The 19,740-nt window shown below is 42.5% G+C and overlaps 1 protein-coding gene across 3 annotated transcripts in view; it reads right to left on the bottom strand.

The window, feature by feature from the left end:
• Positions 1-493: 493 nt before the first annotated feature.
• DNAAF11 (dynein axonemal assembly factor 11) overlaps positions 494-19,740 on the bottom strand; it is a 95,699-nt gene continuing 76,452 nt past the window's right edge. Inside the window, exons 11-12 of one of the 3 annotated variants that reach the window (XM_006155524.2) lie at positions 16,173-16,258; positions 494-1,473 (exon numbers count right to left, since the gene is read on the bottom strand). In XM_006155524.2, coding sequence (XP_006155586.1) covers positions 1,296-1,473; positions 16,173-16,258 — 264 coding nt within the window. In that variant the 3' untranslated portion in view covers positions 494-1,295. The remainder of the gene's footprint in view (positions 1,474-16,172; positions 16,259-19,740) is intronic. The other 2 variants (XM_006155523.2, XM_006155525.2) reach the window with 2 other exon arrangements.

Genomic DNA, 19,740 nt, shown 5'->3' with positions numbered 1-19,740 from the left:
ACCTACAATTCTAACACAAAACCCACCATCTGTAGATTTATATGAAGAATGCCATATTCATTGCCTCAGCAGTTCATGGAGTGTCACTTCTGACTAGAGAACCCAGTTTATAGCCAGTGAAGTAAGCTGGTGGAACGCTGTATGGATTTTAATGGACTAGCTTTCAGAAGATTCCACTACAGTGTCAGCGGAGTGATACGATACTTTGTGAGGGTGAGCACCCTGATCTCCACCCTCTGACTCTTCCTCACAGCTCCAATCACCACTAGACATAGGACCTGTTTATGCATTTAGCCGATTAGTTACTACTGAATATCTGAAGAACAGAGCAGTTGCTAGCACTCAATAGTCAACCTGTCATTTTGTTGAATGGATATTTATGGAAGCTTGATTGAAATGCTGATTACCATGATCAGAGTAACATTTTGTTTAGATGTGTACACGTAATATTAAATTTATGATGTTCTAGACAAAGAAGAGGTAAAATTATCAAAAAAAGTACAGAAAGATGTGGGGGAGAAAAAGTAGAGTGGGAAGGAAGAAGGTGGAGAAATGGAGGAGAAAAGAAACATGACTGAGGTAGCAGAGAAAAAGGAGCCGGAGAGGAGGGGAGATGGGGACTTGGAACATCCCATGGACACTTCAGACAGTTCATCCCAAAAAGAACCTATGAGGCAAGTACATGATTCCCCCATTATAGATGAAGCCACGAAGTCTCCAGGAGCTAACAGATTTGCTGAAGGTCTTTACAAAGTGACTAAGCTGGGATCCAATTCAGGGTGTCTAATTTCACAGTGAAGAGGTTTGCCATTGTACCATGCCACCAGATAAAGCAGTCATGTCATAAGAAGAAAAATGGAAATGCTGTTTAAAATCGTATTAAAGCATTACAATTGAGCCTGAAATTACAGTTTTAACTTCTGAGCTTGACCAATCTGCTGAAGCACCAATTTAATAATCAGTTCTTTTATCTATGACTTCATCTATTGCACAAGCGGGCAGTTCTGTGATTTATAATCAATGCTTCATGTAATTGTTCTGTGATTTTACTGAGCATTTTTGCTAGCTAACCCTTCATTACAGTCAAGTGAGAAGTTACAGCATATTTAAGGTACACATTTTAATTTTAAACCAATATGAGAATACTACTAGGCAAAATAGCAGTTAAAACATCGGAGTTGTAATAGTGATCAATAACTCTGTGTTTACACCATAAATGATAGGCATACACTCTCTGCACTGAGAAAACTGGCCCTGGCGGGTCACAGCCAAGGACAACAACACAGTCTGATGTTTCAAATCAATGGAGGCACTTCAGGGTTATCTTCAAAGTCTGGATCTTCTTCACTTGGTATAATTTTGGGTTCAGATTCCAGTCTTCTGGGTGTGCGTTTTTTCTCTTGAACTATGTTAGTCACATCAGGAAATGAATGCTTGCTAGGATCCACTTCCAGTTTCTCAGTTTTCTTGCTTCTACAACAGCAGAAGTAGAGGGAAATTGATAGCACATCATTTTAAATAAAGTTTCAAATAGATTCAAACCATTCATTCGTGTAGTCAGCAAACACTGGCAAGGGCTATGCCTAAAACACAGAGGCAAAAAGAGGAGACTGAGGCTAGCTCTGTGGCATAGCAGTCACGCACTGCTCAAGAGAAGCTGGATCCCGTATGGCAAGCACAAATTGAATTCCCAATCTGGGCAACTGAAATAAGATGGGCACGTATGTGAGGGCCAGGCATCTGATGAGCTGGAAAACTGGAGGAAGGAGATCATGGCATGACCAGATCCTGTGGAGGTTGCCTATCCCCCACACATGTGTGCAAAGACACTACATCATGAAAAAGAAGAAAAGAGAGAGGCTGTCCGAAGTAGCTCAGAGTCACTTAGAAGCAAGACTAACCCAGGAGAGACAGTGCTCAGAAGTGCTCCAGGGCTGTGCTAAGACACAGGTGGTCACAGTGGAGGTCATCTGGGAGACTCTCCTGGGAATTTGTTTTTATGTAAAATATAGCATGTGTGCACATGAGAGAGAGAGTGCGCGTCCTCAGCAGGGTCCCATCATGCTGCAATCCCTTTTCTTCCCCGTCAGTGCTCCAGAGCCTCAGGATGTTGGGTACACCTAGTGAGTTTTCGGATGACTTAAGGATCTGAATCTGTGGTTGGTCATGAAGCTTCCAGCATTGCACTTCAGTACACCACAGACTGCACCACCAAGTGGGCAGTCTGGGCCAAGTTTTTATTTGTTTGCTTGTTTTTGTGATAACTGAAATGGTACAGCAGTCTAAGCCCTACAGCCAGGATCAGTAAGATAATTATTCTAGACAGGTCTTACTCCTGAATGCAGCTAATCTGACTTCTAGACCCTGCTGCTGCAGACAGACCAACCTGTCATGGTTCAGAAGGGCATTTATAATGCAAGGTCAAGTACACAGCAAGCTTATCCCACCAGCTTCCTCTCCTACAAGACCCTGACCCCACCACTGCACTGGGACTCTCAGCAACAGCACAAAGGAAACAGCAAGGAAGAACCTCTAGTGGCCAGTGGTTCCCAATATCATAATCACATAAAACACTCTGTAGGTAATTCGGGTCCCCTGGCAGATTTCCTGGCTGTTTGGACTCAGTAAGCCTGGAGCCAGGCCTGGTGATCAATGTTTTTAATAGCGTTCTTTCTGTGATTTTGATAACCAGTCAATTTATCTTGGGATCACTGTACCACTCATTCCTTCATTCACTCATTCAGTGGATGAATGTTAAGGGCCTACCATATTCCAGGTATTATGGCAGGCACCACAGGCACCACGATCGGGGCACACAGGCAAGACTTTTGGGGATATCTCATAGTACATGATGCTGCTCAAACAGAATTTATTTTACTGTCATGTAATTGTCTTATCATCGGTCTGTTTTTCCCACAAGACTGACATCTTAGGGTGAAGCTTTTTGTCTTTCTCATCTTGTATCCTTGGCATAAGGTATACTGAATAAATACTTGTTGAATGAGTGAAAGCAGTATTGTTCTTTTGAGGAAATAGTGAAATTATATAAGAAATTATCTCTGATCTAAGGAAAATCAGTTGGTCTAATCCAGGAGTTTGAAAGTTAAATCCGCAGACTAAATTCATGAAGCAGACCCTTTTTGTTGAGGAGAGGAAGACTTAATTTTCTATAGGAAGTGTAAACTGTCTACTCTCCTTGTAACCCTTCCTCTCATTTCTGTAATCTGCTCAGCACATGAAGGCCAGTGAGTTTTTGATTCCTTCAAATAGTAAGACTAAGACACGTGGAACTGCTGAAAAACATATAAAGTATAAAAAAAAATAAAATGATATATTCTGAAGACCAAGATTATATACTATACACTATACACATCACAGGAGTAAGAAGAAGTTAAAATGAGTTTGCCCATTCTGTGAAGAGGTAAAATACATGGACTATTCTATGGTTTGAATATGCTTTCCCCTAAATTAATGTGTTAAAACTGGTGAGAAATTGTGAAGTTATTGAGGGCACAGGAACTTACTTTGGCTACAGGAATAAGAGGTGGAGCCTTTGAGAAGTGATTAGAATTGCATAAAGTTATCAGGGTGTGTCCTTTGCACGTGGATACAGGTGGCTTTATAAGGGAAGAGAATGACACAGACAGACACATGCTCTATTCTGCATTAGGTCCAGTCCTTGGAAACCCCCATCGGCAAAAAAGACCCTCAGCAGATGTGATCCCTGAGCTTTGGACCTCCCAAACTGTGAGCTGAATAAACCTTTTTCCTCTTAAATTACCCAGACTCGGGCATTTCTGTTATTAGCATCAATGGACTAAAATAAGATCTGAAGATGCCCTGAATGGTGTTAGAGGATGTGAATGAGCAGAGAAGGCGAAACCAATGCTCCAGATAGAGGAGTGGTGCTGTGACCGTGGCCTGGATACACCTGCTCTCAGATGTCTCTGTATCACGGTATTCACTGTCCCCTCTGCCTTTGTAAGGACAGAGTCACGACTTCGGCTATGCTGCTGCTTACCATCAATGCACAGGAAACAATAGCTGCCACACGGGCGGTAGCTGACGGTGCAGAAAAGAATGAATACAGCAGGGCAGAGACAGCTATCTTTAGAAAGGCCCGCTTTCAAGGCTGGGCTTTGGCTGGTAAACAGTTCCCTATATCAACATGAAACTTCCCCTAAGCAATCGAGATAGCTCACCGTGGCCAGCAAAGCATGTGAGCAACATGGCTATGCTTTCCTGCTGGTAGTACAGAGCACTGCTCCACACTAGGCAGTGGGTCCCTCCCTGCCTCCAGTGAAAACCCTGAGCACTGAGTCTTTAATGAGCTTCCCTGATGGACATTCCACAAGTACTGGTGCGGCTCCCTGCTGAGAAGAGAAGTGTGTCCTGGGTGAGGCCATGTGGAGAGGACTCTTAGAAGCTTGCACCTGGTTTTCTCTGGGACTTTGCCCTTTGCTGATTTTGCTTTGCGTTCTTTTGCCATAATAAATCTTAGCCATGGGTATGACTATCTGCTGAATCCTGAGAGTCTTTCTAATGAATCACTGTTCTGGGGTCCTCTTGGGGACCCCCTGACACGCTGTACTTTGCTGAGCCCTGTGCTAAGTCTTTCACTTGTGTTATCAACTCCTCAGACAACTACAGTCACCTTCCTCTGACCCAGGAGGAGGACAAGAAGCACAGTCAACCAAGGTATCACAGAAAAACACAGACATGGCAGCGAACCCATTTCAGGTCTGTGGTACTAACACTACACACATTGTTATGGAAGAAGTAAGCACCATTACACAGAACAAATAGTGGATTGTTTATTGTTGTTGTTTTAGATTTTTGTCATAGGATGTGTGCAGGGAGAGAGAAAAATCAAGAAGTCACCCTCCTGCCCCCTGCAGAAATGGCCATACTGCAATCCTTTCTCCTCCATTCCCCTCTTGGGATTTTGAGTACGCATTTATGTACCCAGTGTGTTTTTCAAGAAGCCAGGTACAGGACTGGAACCTAGCAGTCACCATGTGGATCCAGTGCTTTACCTACCACTGGATTACTGGGCCAATAATGGATTTTCTATCCTTAGCATTTGGCATATAAGATTACATCCAACAAAAATGTTGTCCAAGTCAGCACTAACACTGATCCTCACTGAACCATAATGACAGTAACTCCACTACATGTTAGATGCTCGTTCATCCCACTTATTTCTTGATATTGAAGAAACAAAGTTTACTACAAGAAGTCAGGAGGCCGTAGGCTATCTAGATTAGCTTGCAAGATTCTGACTCCTACCCACTAAGCTGTGTGCAAGTTGGGCAAGTTACTCAGTCAACCTGTGCCTCAAGGACCTCATCTTTAAAATCGAGACCTCATCTTTAAAATCAGCTCCATAAACATAGGCCTATTGTCATGATCAAATGAGTTTTTGCATTTTAAAGACTAAGAGTGACACCAGAAATACTGCCAGCATTCAGTGAGTATTCAGCATAAGTCAGGATGAGGGAGTGTAAGGGGAAGAGTTTGGTAGTCAACTTGGCAAGCTTTCTAGTACATATCTTTTAGGTGCCTACTGCTGATCAGTGCTAGGAATTTAAAGGTGAGTGGAACAAGGCTTGTGCTCATAATCAAATGGGAAGAACACATGTTTTCTCAGTTATTATGCACCAGTGAGATAAATACAAAACCATGTTGAAGCACAGAGAAAGAAATGACCATGAAGGCCTGAGAGAAATAGGAATCATACAGGAAGAGAACCTGGCCTAGCACTGAAGGAGAAGATGATTTTTCTAGATATAGAGGGGCAAGGACATTCCAGAGAGATAACACCGACGAAAGGTGAGGAAACATAGCTCACTCTTAGCCTGCCTCTTCCTTCAGAGGATGAAGTATCTGAGGTGGGAGATGGGAAGAGTAGTAGTAGGAGTGTCTGGTCCAGTCTAGCCATGACAAGGCCTCAGGAAAGTATGGGTGGGTGGATGGGTTAACATGATGAGGAAGGCTGCCTAGAGAAGTGTGTTCAACTCAGATGCGAAGTCTTTGGCAATATGACAAGTGTTAATGACACAGTGCTTGTGACTGGGATCACTCAGCTCATCATGTTTATCTTTCCACATTGGGGATACTCAGCTACTAGTGTGTATGCTTATTTTTAGGCAAGATTGAGCCAGTGATGTTTTTCAAAATAAGTGATTGAAATTTCACAACCTTTTAATTATACTAGAAAGTTCACTGAAAAATGGAATTAAAGTATGAATTTATTTGGTGCAAAACATTTTTAGAACCTATGCTAAAATCTGGGTATGGGCATTCTTGCATCCCTTCTGGAGATGCTATGGGACAATCAGTTTCCTGGCCTTGTCCAGTTTCTTGAGCCTGACTGTATTGCTTGGCTCAGGGCCCCTTCCAGCCTTGAAGCCAGCTGAGTCTTCCTCATGCTCAAGCCCTCTGACTCTGCTCCTCCTGTGCCCCTCTTTCGTGTATAAGAGCTCTGTAATCACATGAGTCCAGGATTCTCTTCCTATCACAAGGTCAGCTAGATCCATCTGCAACCTTAATTCCTCTTTGTCATGTAGGGCAATAACCTATTCACAAGTTATGGGTCTTGGGACATGGACAGCTTTGATAGTGGTCACTCTCTTGCCTCCTATGACTTCCTTCCTGTGGAAGATACTGACATGAGGATTTTCTGCTTGAAGTTTCATAAGTCATGTGTGATGCTGAAAGTAAGGTTGAAAGAATCACAGAGATGCCAACGGATTGAGCTGTGAGCTGTGGAAAATTACCTACTTCCAGACCACTCGTTATTTGGATAATCTGACACCCCCAATTTTTATGTTCATTTTGGGTGTTCCCCTACTGGTAGCCAAATACAACCTATCCAAACGTCATCTATATCCAAATGCCATCTACATACGGAAACATATGGAAAAGAATGCCAATGTTCACCTGCAAACCTCTAAGCCCATAACATAATGTCAGTCTTCACATAGCTTAAAGATAGACCAACTAGAGCAGTTGTGACTAAGTTTTCATAATTCTAATTACCACCTAGTATAGCTATACAATTATATAGTCATGATTATAAGGAGACTGCTGGCATTGGTGTGGCACCTTCTGGTTTGGAAAGTGTTTTCTAATACACATGCAGGAAGTTAAAGATTTAAGGTCTCATATTACCATTATTAAATAAAACTTTTTTCTAAATTACTGTATTATTATTTAAAATCTATGATATGTGTCTTAATTAAGTAAATATCTAAAAGTACCTATTATAATTATGTTGCCCTTGACTTTGAGGAAAAGCAGCCTGCCTAACTTCCAGGAGCATCTCTTGGGCCACAATTTCTGGATCTTAGTAATGAATGATTAACTTAGCCAGTACACAGCTCTCTGCCACTCACCTGCTTCAGCTGTTGTAAGGAGCAGACTAACCTGCAGTGGACAACTTGAATTACCAGTGAGCCTTTGGGGTAATAAAGGGTGAGCAGCTAAGCCTGGGGCACTTGAGGATTACACTAATCCCCCTCCCAAAGAGGAGAGGGGCTTTTCTCATCCACTATTTCCTGCCTCCAAGTCAGAGGCTCAAAAAACAGGGGAACCAGCAGTTAGCGTAATGGCTATGTCGCTGGACTCCCACGTAATCGACTGCGGTTCGTGTCCCGGACCCAGTGGCTTAAACTCACGCCGGGTGCGTGTGCGTGCGTGCCCAAGAACCCGAGAGGAGAATGGAGGAGAAGGGATTGCGGCATGGCCATCCCCCCTGGGGGGGTGATTTCTTGCTTTCTGTCTCTCTGTCTCTCTCTGTCTGTCTGGCGAGCGCATGCGCCCTATAGGAAAAACCTCTCAAAAAAAACCCACAAAAAACAAAAAAAACAGATGCCCATCGCTGGATTTGCCTCACACCTGACTGCCAGAAACAGAGGCTCTGGAGTCCAGTAAGAATAGTTAAAAAATTAAAAAAAAAAAATAAAAATAAAAACATAGATGTATCACCATGAAAGTAAGCAAGAAAAAAAGAATGTTTAAGATCAATCACTAGGCATAAAAAACATCAGTGACTGATTCCTTCTATTAAAGAATGTAGCATATTTGGACCAGACTCCTACCTCCCACGGAAAAATTTCTTGCGATCATGGAAAAATCTAGCAAGCTCATAAAAAGCTACAAGGTCAGAATTCAGTGAAAGCAGGGACCAAGAGGGAGCGGCAAAGTGCTGAAGCCTCCTCTGCCCTGAGGGCACTTGCTGAGCCCTTGAAGTTGTGCTTTGCTCTCACTGGCCTTGTGGAATCTGAGGACAGAAATCAAAGCCCTGAGAATTCTGGGCAGCAGCTTAAGAGGAAGCCTTTTCCACATAAGGCTGGGGTGCCAAAGGGCCTTTCTTGCACTAGAGTGAATGGAAAGCTGCCTTGGAGGGACAGGCTGCACGTTTTTAGCACTGACAGCTAAAAGCCTTCAATCTTGAATTGAGAAGGAAGTGATTCTAAACTGACAGTGGTTTTCCCTGAAGCACATCCGGATGTTCCCTGGCCAAGTACCTCCCAAGTCTCTGAAGAGACCCCAAATTACTTCTTAGGGCGTAAGTGTGAAGCAGGTTCACTCCTCACTAGTTACCAACTTTTCTGAGTCTGGTGGGACAGAACACTGACGCATGTAAGTCACAGGAAGCAGGTTTATTACAGATGGAAGCAGCAAAGCACAAGAGAGCCTAGGATTCAGTGGGACCCTCCAAACTCAGGAAAGCTGCTCAGGGAGCTTGGTGGTCATCTGCACTGCAGCCGAGGGCCCAGACAGTAGCTCCTCTGGGTTTCACGGCCTATGGTAAGATGATTGCTGGGTCAAAGCATTAAAAGGATACTGTTTCTGGGGAAGGGAAGGGGAACTGGAATAGAACACAGACTGTTGGGCCACCTCCCTTTATGATGCAAGATGCTGCATTCCTAGAACATTCTACAGTTATTCCTGAAAAGCAGAAGTGAGGAAGTGGAGAGACCTGAGTCTGTCCAAGGTCACCTAGAGAACAGATTGACATGAAGCAACTCACAGTGAATAAACAAACACTCAAGGAAGAAAGACACTTTGATTGAGAACCAGCAGAAGCAATGAGAACGGAAATAAAAACATAAACACTCCTTCATTTTTTAGAAGTTTTAACCCTAGGGAGCATGCACTCAAAAGAGAGAGGCAGAGACAGTGAGAGGGAAAATGAGATCACCTCCATGGGGGGAGATGGCGACGCCATAGTCACTTCTCCATTCCCCTCCTGGGATCTTAAGCACACACAGACAGACAGACATACACACACAAACACACACACACACACGTGTGCACAGTATAATTTTCAAGACACTAGGTCATGGACTCATACTGTGGTTGACCATGTGGGAGTCCAGCAACGTAACCACTACACCATCTGCTGCTCCTGAAACATAAGCGCCGCAGATACCAGCATACACAAACATGAATTACAAAAACACTGTCATTACTACATTCAAATAAAATGTTTTAGACTTAAAAGTAAATGCTGAAAGCTTTCACTCTGAGACAATAAAAAGACAAAGATGCCATTATTCCTCTATTCAACATTATACTAGAGTCCTTCCCTATGCGATAGATAAGACATGTAGAAGAAATAAAAGAGATAAACATTGGGAGAGAAAGAAAACAATCATTCCTTACAGATACATAAAGCTGAAAGAACCCACAGATAAATTCACAAAATAATAACGGTCAGTAAGGTTGCTGGGCACGAAATCAAACACAAAAGTAGATTACATAGTAGTGATTATACAACATTGTGAATATATTAAATGCCACTTAATTGTACATTTTAAAGTGGTTAAAATGGTCAATGTGCTGTTACGTGTGTTTTGTCACAATATAAAAATAAATTTTGAGGGCTATAGTCCTGGTTCTCACATGGCCAACTGCACAGTTTGTGTCCTGGTCCTTGTAACTAGAAAGATATGGAGAAAGGAGAAAAGACTGCAGTATGACTATTCCCCATGGGAGATGACTTCTCAGTTTCTCTCTCTGTCTCTCTCTCTCCAGCAGGTGCACATGCCCTCTAGCAAAATAAATAATAAAATTATCTATACTAGCAACAAACAAAAAATAAAGTCTAGTAATATATATGATAGCATCAAAAATTGCACACTTAGAAACTAATAAACTTGATACATTTATGGAAAAAGTTATAAAAATTTATAGAGAGACATCAAATAAGATTGAAAAAAGACAGAGATACTAACACTGAGTGTTGTTCTTCCTAAGTTGATCTATACATGCAATGGAATTCTAAATACAGTTCCAAGATCTGTGTGCATATATGACCCGACTAGTTGGTTCTAACATACATACGGAATGCAGAGGGCCAAGAACAGTCTACTCACTCTTCAGGAATAATGTGAGGGGCGGACCAGCAGGTGGCGTGGTGGTTAAGGTGCTGGACACTCCCATATGGCCGACTGGGCTTCAGGTCCTGAATCTTGTGGCTTGCTTTCTCACTTCCTCTCTCTCTCACTCTTGCCCTCTGTCTCTCTCTGATCAAACCAAAAAATAAATGAATAAGTGAATAAAATAAAATAAATAATTATTTAAAAACAAACAAAAAATGTCCTTCCTGATCCCAAGTAAATAAAATTTGAAAAAAATAAAAAAGAGAGAATAAGGTGAGAGGAGTATTCCTACTAGTTATAAGGATTTATTATACAGCTATGGAAACTAAGGAAGTAGAGCAGAATAAAGTCCAGAAATAGACCTACACATATATGGACACTTAATCTGTAGCAACGGTAGGCTTGATGATCAATGAAGAAAGGATCAACTTTTTAAAAAGAGTCACTGAAAGGGAACCAGCAGTTAGTGTAATGGTTATTTCGCTGGACTCCCACGTAGTCGACCGTGGTTCATGTCCCGGACTCGGTGGCTTAAAACTCACGCTGGGAGCGTGTGCATGCATGCCCAAGATCCAGAAAGGAGAATGGAGGAGAAGGGATTGAGGCGTGACCATCCCCCCCTGCGGGGTGATTTCTCGCTTTCTGTCTCTAATGTCTCTCTGTCTGTCTGGCGAGCGCATGCGCCCTACAGTGAAAATCTCTCCAAAAAAAAAAAAAAAAGAGTCACTGAAACAAGAGGGTGCCTATATTGGAAAAAATAGTCATAATCTCAAAAAAATCAATTCTGAATAGTTTATACCTAAATATGAATGGCAAAACTATACCATTAGGGACTAGTTTTATAACTTCAGTGTAGGATAAGATTTCTAGAAAAAGACAAAGACAGTATTAATTGCTAAATATTTCTAATCTTGATTATTTTAAAATCAAGATCTTCTGTTCAATACAGACCACGGCTACACTTTGAATGTTCTCCAAAATTTCATATGTTCATATTTTAACAGGCTGTAACAGGATTAAGAGGGTAAAAATGTGGGACTAGCAGATGGTGTAATGGTTACATTGTTGGACTCCCACATGGCCCCCAACAGTTCAAGTCCAAGACCTAGTGGCTTGAAACTCACACCAGGTGTGTGTGCATGTATGCCCAAAATTCTGAGAGGAGAATGGGTGAAAAGGGATTGAGGCATAGCCAACTCTCTGGGGAGTGATTTCTTGCTTTCTGTCTCTCTTGTCTCTCCAGCGAGTGAATGCACTGTATAGGAAAATCTCTCTAAAAACAAAACAAAAAAGATGGTAAAAATGTAATCTGATATGGCACTGAAAGGTGAGGCCTTTGAACATAGATTGGGATTAAGGTCATTAAGCAGAGCCCCTATGGTGACTTTATAAGGAGAGGGAGTGAGACAGGCAGACTCGTGGCAATCTGCTCTGCTCTTGATCTTGCAATATAATACTTTGGGGACACTGCCAGCCTCCCACCAGAGGTGGCCCCTGGACTTGGATCTCCCAAATCATGAGCTGAATAAACTTCTGTTTTTATAAATTACTCACACTCCGATAATTTCTGTGATTAGCAATGGAGTGGACCAGAATAGCCAACGTTAAGAGAGTAAGACAAGCCCAAAGTTCTCTAGCTATGGTTCCACCATGTATCAGCTCTTGTGATTTTGGATTAGTTCTTCTAAATCTCAGTAAATTAGAATTATTGTATTTATCTTGCAGTGTTATCTTTATTTTTTTAGAGGTTTTTACCTTAGGGTGTATGTGCTCGCTGGAGAGAGAAAGGGACAGAGACCGTGAGAGGGAAAGTGAGAGACCACCCCCAGGGTGGGATGGCCATGCTACACTCCCTTCTTCAGTCTCCTCATGGGACCTTGGGCACACACGCAGATACACTGGTGTGAGCTTCAAGCCACTAAATCCAAGACTCAAACTGCGGTCAGCCATGTGGGAGTCCAATGACATAACCACTACACCACCCGCTAGTCCTTTGCAGTGTTATTTTATAGACAAAACTACATAATGCAGAGGATCATGTAACCCAGTAACATTCAATAAATATTTTCATTTCTGAGTGTGGTGTGTCTTCCAGGTCACAGAGTCACCCACTAGGGCTTACTGGGTACTTCTCTCTAGTCCTCGTGAAAAAAATCCCACCTTATTTTCCCTTCTTCTCCACTCCCTCTGCCTCCACAGCATGAGACAGAGGCCTCTCTGGCTATGTCCTCCAGTCCTCCCAGCATGCTGCTGCATCTGCCAGCCTTCTTTCCCTCAAGCCAACAACCATGCAGATCACAGACCACATGAGCAATATTTTTTTAAAGAATTATCTTATTTGACATCTATTTATTTATTTATTTTAATTTGACCAGAGAGGGACAGAGGGAGAATGAGAGTGAGTGAGCGAGCAAGAGAGAGAGGAAGAGAGAAACCTAACTGCCAGGTCTGGGACTCAAACCCCGGTTAGCCATTGGGAGTTCAGCGCCCTTAACCACCACGCCACCTGCCAGCTCCCTCACCTCCCCATGTAAATCTTAATGAGTGGGTTTTTGGATAGTGGGGTTGCCAGCCAGAAGCTGAGATAAAGTGTGTACACGATTAGTTAATGATTCAGAAGCAGCACAAACAGACATTCTGTGTGTGGCGTGAGCTGCTCCTTTTCAGTAATCAAAATGGAAAAGAAAGAATTTCCGAAATGCTACTGGAGAGACTACTATGAGGAAAAATACTAATGGTAAAAATGTAATCTGATATGGCACTGAAAGGTGAGGCCTTTGAACATAGATTGGGATTAAGGTCATTAAGCAGAGCCCCTATGGTGACTTTATAAGGAGAGGGAGTGAGACAGGCAGACTCGTGGCAATCTGCTCTGCTCTTGATCTTGCAATATAATACTTTGGGGACACTGCCAGCCTCCCACCAGAGGTGGCCCCTGGACTTGGATCTCCCAAATCATGAGCTGAATAAACTTCTGTTTTTATAAATTACTCACACTCCGATAATTTCTGTGATTAGCAATGGAGTGGACCAGAATAGCCAACGTTAAGAGAGTAAGACAAGCCCAAAGTTCTCTAGCTATGGTTCCACCATGTATCAGCTCTTGTGATTTTGGATTAGTTCTTCTAAATCTCAGTAAATTAGAATTATTGTATTTATCTTGCAGTGTTATCTTTATTTTTTTAGAGGTTTTTACCTTAGGGTGTATGTGCTCGCTGGAGAGAGAAAGGGACAGAGACCGTGAGAGGGAAAGTGAGAGACCACCCCCAGGGTGGGATGGCCATGCTACACTCCCTTCTTCAGTCTCCTCATGGGACCTTGGGCACACACGCAGATACACTGGTGTGAGCTTCAAGCCACTAAATCCAAGACTCAAACTGCGGTCAGCCATGTGGGAGTCCAATGACATAACCACTACACCACCCGCTAGTCCTTTGCAGTGTTATTTTATAGACAAAACTACATAATGCAGAGGATCATGTAACCCAGTAACATTCAATAAATATTTTCATTTCTGAGTGTGGTGTGTCTTCCAGGTCACAGAGTCACCCACTAGGGCTTACTGGGTACTTCTCTCTAGTCCTCGTGAAAAAAATCCCACCTTATTTTCCCTTCTTCTCCACTCCCTCTGCCTCCACAGCATGAGACAGAGGCCTCTCTGGCTATGTCCTCCAGTCCTCCCAGCATGCTGCTGCATCTGCCAGCCTTCTTTCCCTCAAGCCAACAACCATGCAGATCACAGACCACATGAGCAATATTTTTTTAAAGAATTATCTTATTTGACATCTATTTATTTATTTATTTTAATTTGACCAGAGAGGGACAGAGGGAGAATGAGAGTGAGTGAGCGAGCAAGAGAGAGAGGAAGAGAGAAACCTAACTGCCAGGTCTGGGACTCAAACCCCGGTTAGCCATTGGGAGTTCAGCGCCCTTAACCACCACGCCACCTGCCAGCTCCCTCACCTCCCCATGTAAATCTTAATGAGTGGGTTTTTGGATAGTGGGGTTGCCAGCCAGAAGCTGAGATAAAGTGTGTACACGATTAGTTAATGATTCAGAAGCAGCACAAACAGACATTCTGTGTGTGGCGTGAGCTGCTCCTTTTCAGTAATCAAAATGGAAAAGAAAGAATTTCCGAAATGCTACTGGAGAGACTACTATGAGGAAAAATACTAAGAGGTCTCAGATCCCCAAGTTAATGATAGTTTTCCTGGGGTCTGAACACCAAGCCTAAAATATGTGCAATGATTCGGCTTCCTATCTCTCCAATTCCTCACGAATTACATTCAGACTCTTGGTGTGTTGATACTGCTGGGGGTTAATTAAGACCATGCATATTCATAATAGTTGTATTACTCTTGAATCTTGTATCTGCAATGGAAATCACTAAACTGGGAAATATGAAAGTGGATTTCTAAGGTTAAAAACAGCAACTCTCTTTTCAGTTGGAATTCAATTCTGTACCTGTTGTTCAAACAAACCCCATGTTTAAAAATCTCTGTAAAACTTCAACAGTTATATCTGAATATATGAATGCTTACTGCTTTATTATACAAGACATACTTATAGCTCTTGTTCAGGTATTTTTATGATGATAATTCTAGCATATACATTTGTATCACAGAGATATTTTACTTTAGTTCAAAATAGATTTAACCATCTGGACGGTACGTATCTGGAAATCTTGAGAAGTAGAAAGATAGCTGAAAGAAGTAGGATCTCAATCTAGAGAAGGACTGAGAGATAGCAGAGCTGTGAAAAAAGTACTTTAAGGGGTTGCCCTGCTTAAGGGAAACTGGCTTTGGTATGAGGGTCTCTGGGGGACAGAGCTAGGATCTTCATTTAGGAGTCGGGGAAAGGTTTGTGAAATTGGGGGAAGACTTACAATGGGGTGAATATTCTCTGAAGCGGGTGAGCATTCTGTTGGGAAATGAACTTAACCAGAGGCTGGAAGATGATCTAAAATAAGGAGATTGACAGGAGGGCATGTGATGGAGGCACCTGGGCCTGAGCGCCGAGGAGTCTATGGAGTGACAGGAGCATCAGGAGGGGAAACATCATCAGGAGCAAGGGCACAGGCAGGGCTCATCAGGGTTGTCCCAGGGCATCACTGCCACATGGCCTTTGGGGTGCTCTAAATTTCTCTTTCCCTCACTTTCAGCATCGAGAAACTTGAGGCCAAAAAATGGTGAGGATTGGGGCCAGCAGATGGCGAGCAGTTATTGACAATGGACTCCCACACGGTTCACCACAATTTGAGTCCTGGACCTGGTGGCTTGAAACTCATGCCAGGCACACATGCGTGCATGCCCAAGATCCTGGGAAAGTGGAGGAGAAGGGATTATGGCGTGGTCATCCCCCCAGGAGGTGACTTCTCACTTTCTGTCTCTTTGTCTCTGTCTCTCTCTTTCTCTGGAGAGTACATGCATCCTAAGGCAAAAACTTCTACAAAAATAAAATTGTGAGGATTAAAATGTGTACATATGGGCAAAGCACAAAGGATAATGCTAGTGCCCAGTAGTTGTTAGCAGTCATGGCGTTGACATCATCAGTCTTATCAGAGCACAAGAAAGTAAAACCTGTGTGTGCACAGATATGTTGTTAGGAATCAAGCATCTTATGAAGCAAGAGTCTAAGGTTTGGGAACAAATGTTAACATGCATCATAAGAATCATTTTTAAACTTTTAAATCATTTTATCATTTTGGAAGCTGCATTCTAACAAATGGCAGTGAAGAGAGCTATTTGTTATAAGAAGCTGAGGGGAGTCGGGACCAGGTACCTCTGATTTGCTTCTTCTCTGCTGCTGTCCAAGGTAGTTTTCACAGACTTGAATGTTCGCCGGCCAACTGTGATCACTTCTTCCACCTTAAATAAAAATACAACATGTAAGTGAGGCATCACCATTTACTGCACACATTGTAAAATATGCTAAAACAATTTACCTTTGTCTTCACGTATTCCATGAAGGAATCAAACCCCAAGGCCCTATATGTGGTCCATAGAAGAAGGTCAAGTCACAAACTGTCTGTCCATCTTAGTCTTGCAAAGCCACAAGCTATCCTACAATTGCCAAAGGCCAATTAAAGGGGTACGATGAGCTAATTTACTTAACAAATATTATCTAAGAGCCAACAACATTCCAGGCAGTGGGTGTGTGGTGTGGGGACATAGGTGACATCGGGACGCTGCCTTTGAAGCGGTCTCATGAAACGTGCTGTAGTGAAAGCCTGAATTTCCACGCTCTTAACTCATTTTATCCTAATTTCTTCCACCCTAAACCCAGGGAATCAGGTTATGATCACAAAGTTCTTTTCATCTGAAAACTTCTGTAATTCTATACTTCTTTTAAACTAAGTAAGCTCAGGGCTAAGCATGTTGAATTTTCAAAAAGTGAAACTGATTGGTTCCATCCAACAAACACACTGCAAAGACTATTCAGGCCTGGCACTTTCCCCCAAGAAGCTTGTAAGCTATCAGAGCATGGAGGGAGAAGAGAGCCTGCCATTACTCATTAGACCCTGGTTGCATGCAAGGCACATGCTACCAATACAAGGTATTTTAAGTCTTTTATTTACCCCCCGCCCCCAGCATTCCTGAGTGAGGGATTGCTGTTAGACAGGGAGAGGGAATTTTAAACTCTCTCCTTGTACTGCTTGGGTCCAGCGACCTTCCTTTACAAGGAGCAGAGTGACTTGGAATAGGCGTCGTCCTCAAGTCTTTGTCTTTGGTGAGGGAATAACTCCTTCACTTGTGCTAGTGGTCAGGGTCACTGCTCTGAACAGTAAGAGCCATCTGCCACCCTTTCTCTGTTCTGTCTGAGGCATGGGGTACAGCTGTGATGAAGATTTGTGCCTCTAAGGAAAAAGACGAGGCTTGGATTTTGAGGAGTTATCGCCACTCCGGCTCTCACCTGTTGACTCAGGCAAATGTGCTGGACTCACAATTTGTACTTGCAAAGGGAGTTGGAAACTCCGGCTTAGCCTCAACTCCATAACTTTGCCATTAGAGTTGGACAGTTTACCTAATGAATACATATATTTGTGTAGGGATTTTTGGTTGTATGATCCACTGGCCAGAACCCCAAATGCCTATTCCATTGCTTACCATATGCAGGCATGAATATAAACAATGACGAATAAAAAAAATGAAGGAACAAATCCTGGCTGAATTCTAATTACACTTGAGGAGGTGAATGTTCTTACAGATATCCACCTCTAGATGGTAATTTCTCCATGCCACCATCAGGAGGCTATGCCAGAACAAGCTTTTTTACATAGGACTGTTGTAGAGGTTTCTATCATATTTTATACAAATACAATGTGTAGAGGCTGGCAGGTGGCATGGTGTTAAGGCACTGGACTCTCACATGGCCAACCATGATTCAAGTCCTGGACCTGGAGGGTTGTTTTCTCACTTTTCCTTTATCTCTCTCTCTGGTCAAATGAAAAAAATAAATAAATAAAATTAAATAATTTTTTAAAAAGCAATCTCTTACAAAATATGTGTATATAAATATGCAATTTAGTTTGGCTCATTACACAAGAGACCATGGACATATTATGTCCATCTCTCTCCTCCTAGGCCTCATGGGAGGGCCTATGTGCAATACAGAAGGAAATGTTGCTTAAATTCCAATCTTCAATATGACCATTGAACATCAGGCCAGGGAAAATTAATATCTTAAGCATTGCAAACAGTTTGTGCAATGGTCAGACTTTCGCTGATGCTCCAGAAGGAGTGGGAAAAAAATAAAGAAGTAGCACATCAAGGCTTGAAGAGTATATTCAGAAATGTTTTAAAAGAGGCACAGTCTGCATTACAAAAACTCATGGAAGAGCGCTGCGGAAAAATCAGCAACTGAAGCTGCCAAAGCAACGTTTACTGAACAATTAAAGAAGGTGACTCATAGAATTCACCCAACAATGCAGTTTTTTATCATCTAACATGGTTTGCTTTGGAGTACCTAATTCTAAAATACTTTATTATGGTTTAAAGTACACTTAATGTTATAATTTTATGAAGAATCCTCAAAAAGTTATAGAAAGTGTACAATATGAAAAGTCTCTGTGTGGATTTCAACTTTTTTTGCACCAAAATAAACTCATACTTTGATTTCATTTTGGGAGCCAACCAGTGCATGGTAGTTGGGATGGCTGGATCTTACCCGACCACCTGTCAGTTCAAGTCTCTGACCCTGTGACTTGAAAGGTAGGCCAGGCACATTTGTGTGTGTGCCCAGGACAGTTAACGTAGGAAGAGATGAAGTAGAAGGCACTGTGGAGTGACCGCCCCCATGGGGGCGAGGGGAGGGTGCTTTCTCACTTTCCTTCTTCCTCTCTTTGTCTCTCTTCAGCAAGTGCATTAGCACACACACCCTCTAGCAAACTTTTTTAAAGATTTTATTTAAATTTAGGACCAGCAGTTAGCGTAATGGCTATGTCACTTGACTCCCACGTTTTCAATCTCTCTTCAGCAAGTGCATTAGCACACACACCCTCTAGCAAACTTTTTTAAAGATTTTATTTAAATTTAGGACCAGCAGTTAGCGTAATGGCTATGTCACTGGACTCCCACGTTGTCAACCGCGGTTTGAGTCCCGGAACCGGTGGCTTAAACTCATGCCGGGCGCGTGTATGTGCATGCCCAAGATCCCAAGAGGAGAATGGAGAAGGGATTGTGGCATGGCCATCCCCCCTGGGGGGTGATTTCTCGCTTTCTGTCTCTCTGTCTTTCTCTGTCTGTCTGGCGAGCACTCGTGCCTTATAGCAAAAACCTCTCAAAAAAAAAAAAGATTTTATTTAAACTTATTTATTTAAATTTGACCAGAGAGGGAGAGAGAGAGGAGATAGAGAGAAAAAAAGTGAAAAAACAAGCCACCAGGTCCAGATTTGAACCATGATCAGCAATGTGGGAGTCCAGTGCCCTTACCATCATGCCACCTAGAGCCCTGCCCTCTAGCAAATTTTTAAAAATACATTTTTTTTCATGAACTTTATAAAGTCCCCCTTGTGTGGTTTTCCATTGTGTGTGTGTGTTTCAATTTTTTCCAGAAGGCATATGAGCTCACAAGAGAGACAGTGAAGGTGGAGAGACTGAGAAAACACACCCCACAAAGAATGGTCACACAACAATCCTTTTTCCTCTATTTCTCCTTTTGAGATTTTGGAAATGCATGCACACACAGCTGGCTTATTTTTCAAGCCGGTCTAGGACTCAAATCTGGGCTAGCCAGGTGGGATCCAGCTTCTTTAACCATCATGCCATTGGCTGGCCTTGTTTTTCATTATTTTTTTGCTGGCCAATGACATTGTGTTTTCAGATGTAAGGGTGGTAGGGTTTGAATCTTC

Source organism: Tupaia chinensis, unplaced genomic scaffold (genome assembly GCF_000334495.1).
Source record: "Tupaia chinensis unplaced genomic scaffold, TupChi_1.0 Scaffold000459_1, whole genome shotgun sequence".
NCBI classification, from domain to species: domain Eukaryota; kingdom Metazoa; phylum Chordata; class Mammalia; order Scandentia; family Tupaiidae; genus Tupaia; species Tupaia belangeri.
This window is presented reverse-complemented; position numbering and strand designations above follow the sequence as displayed.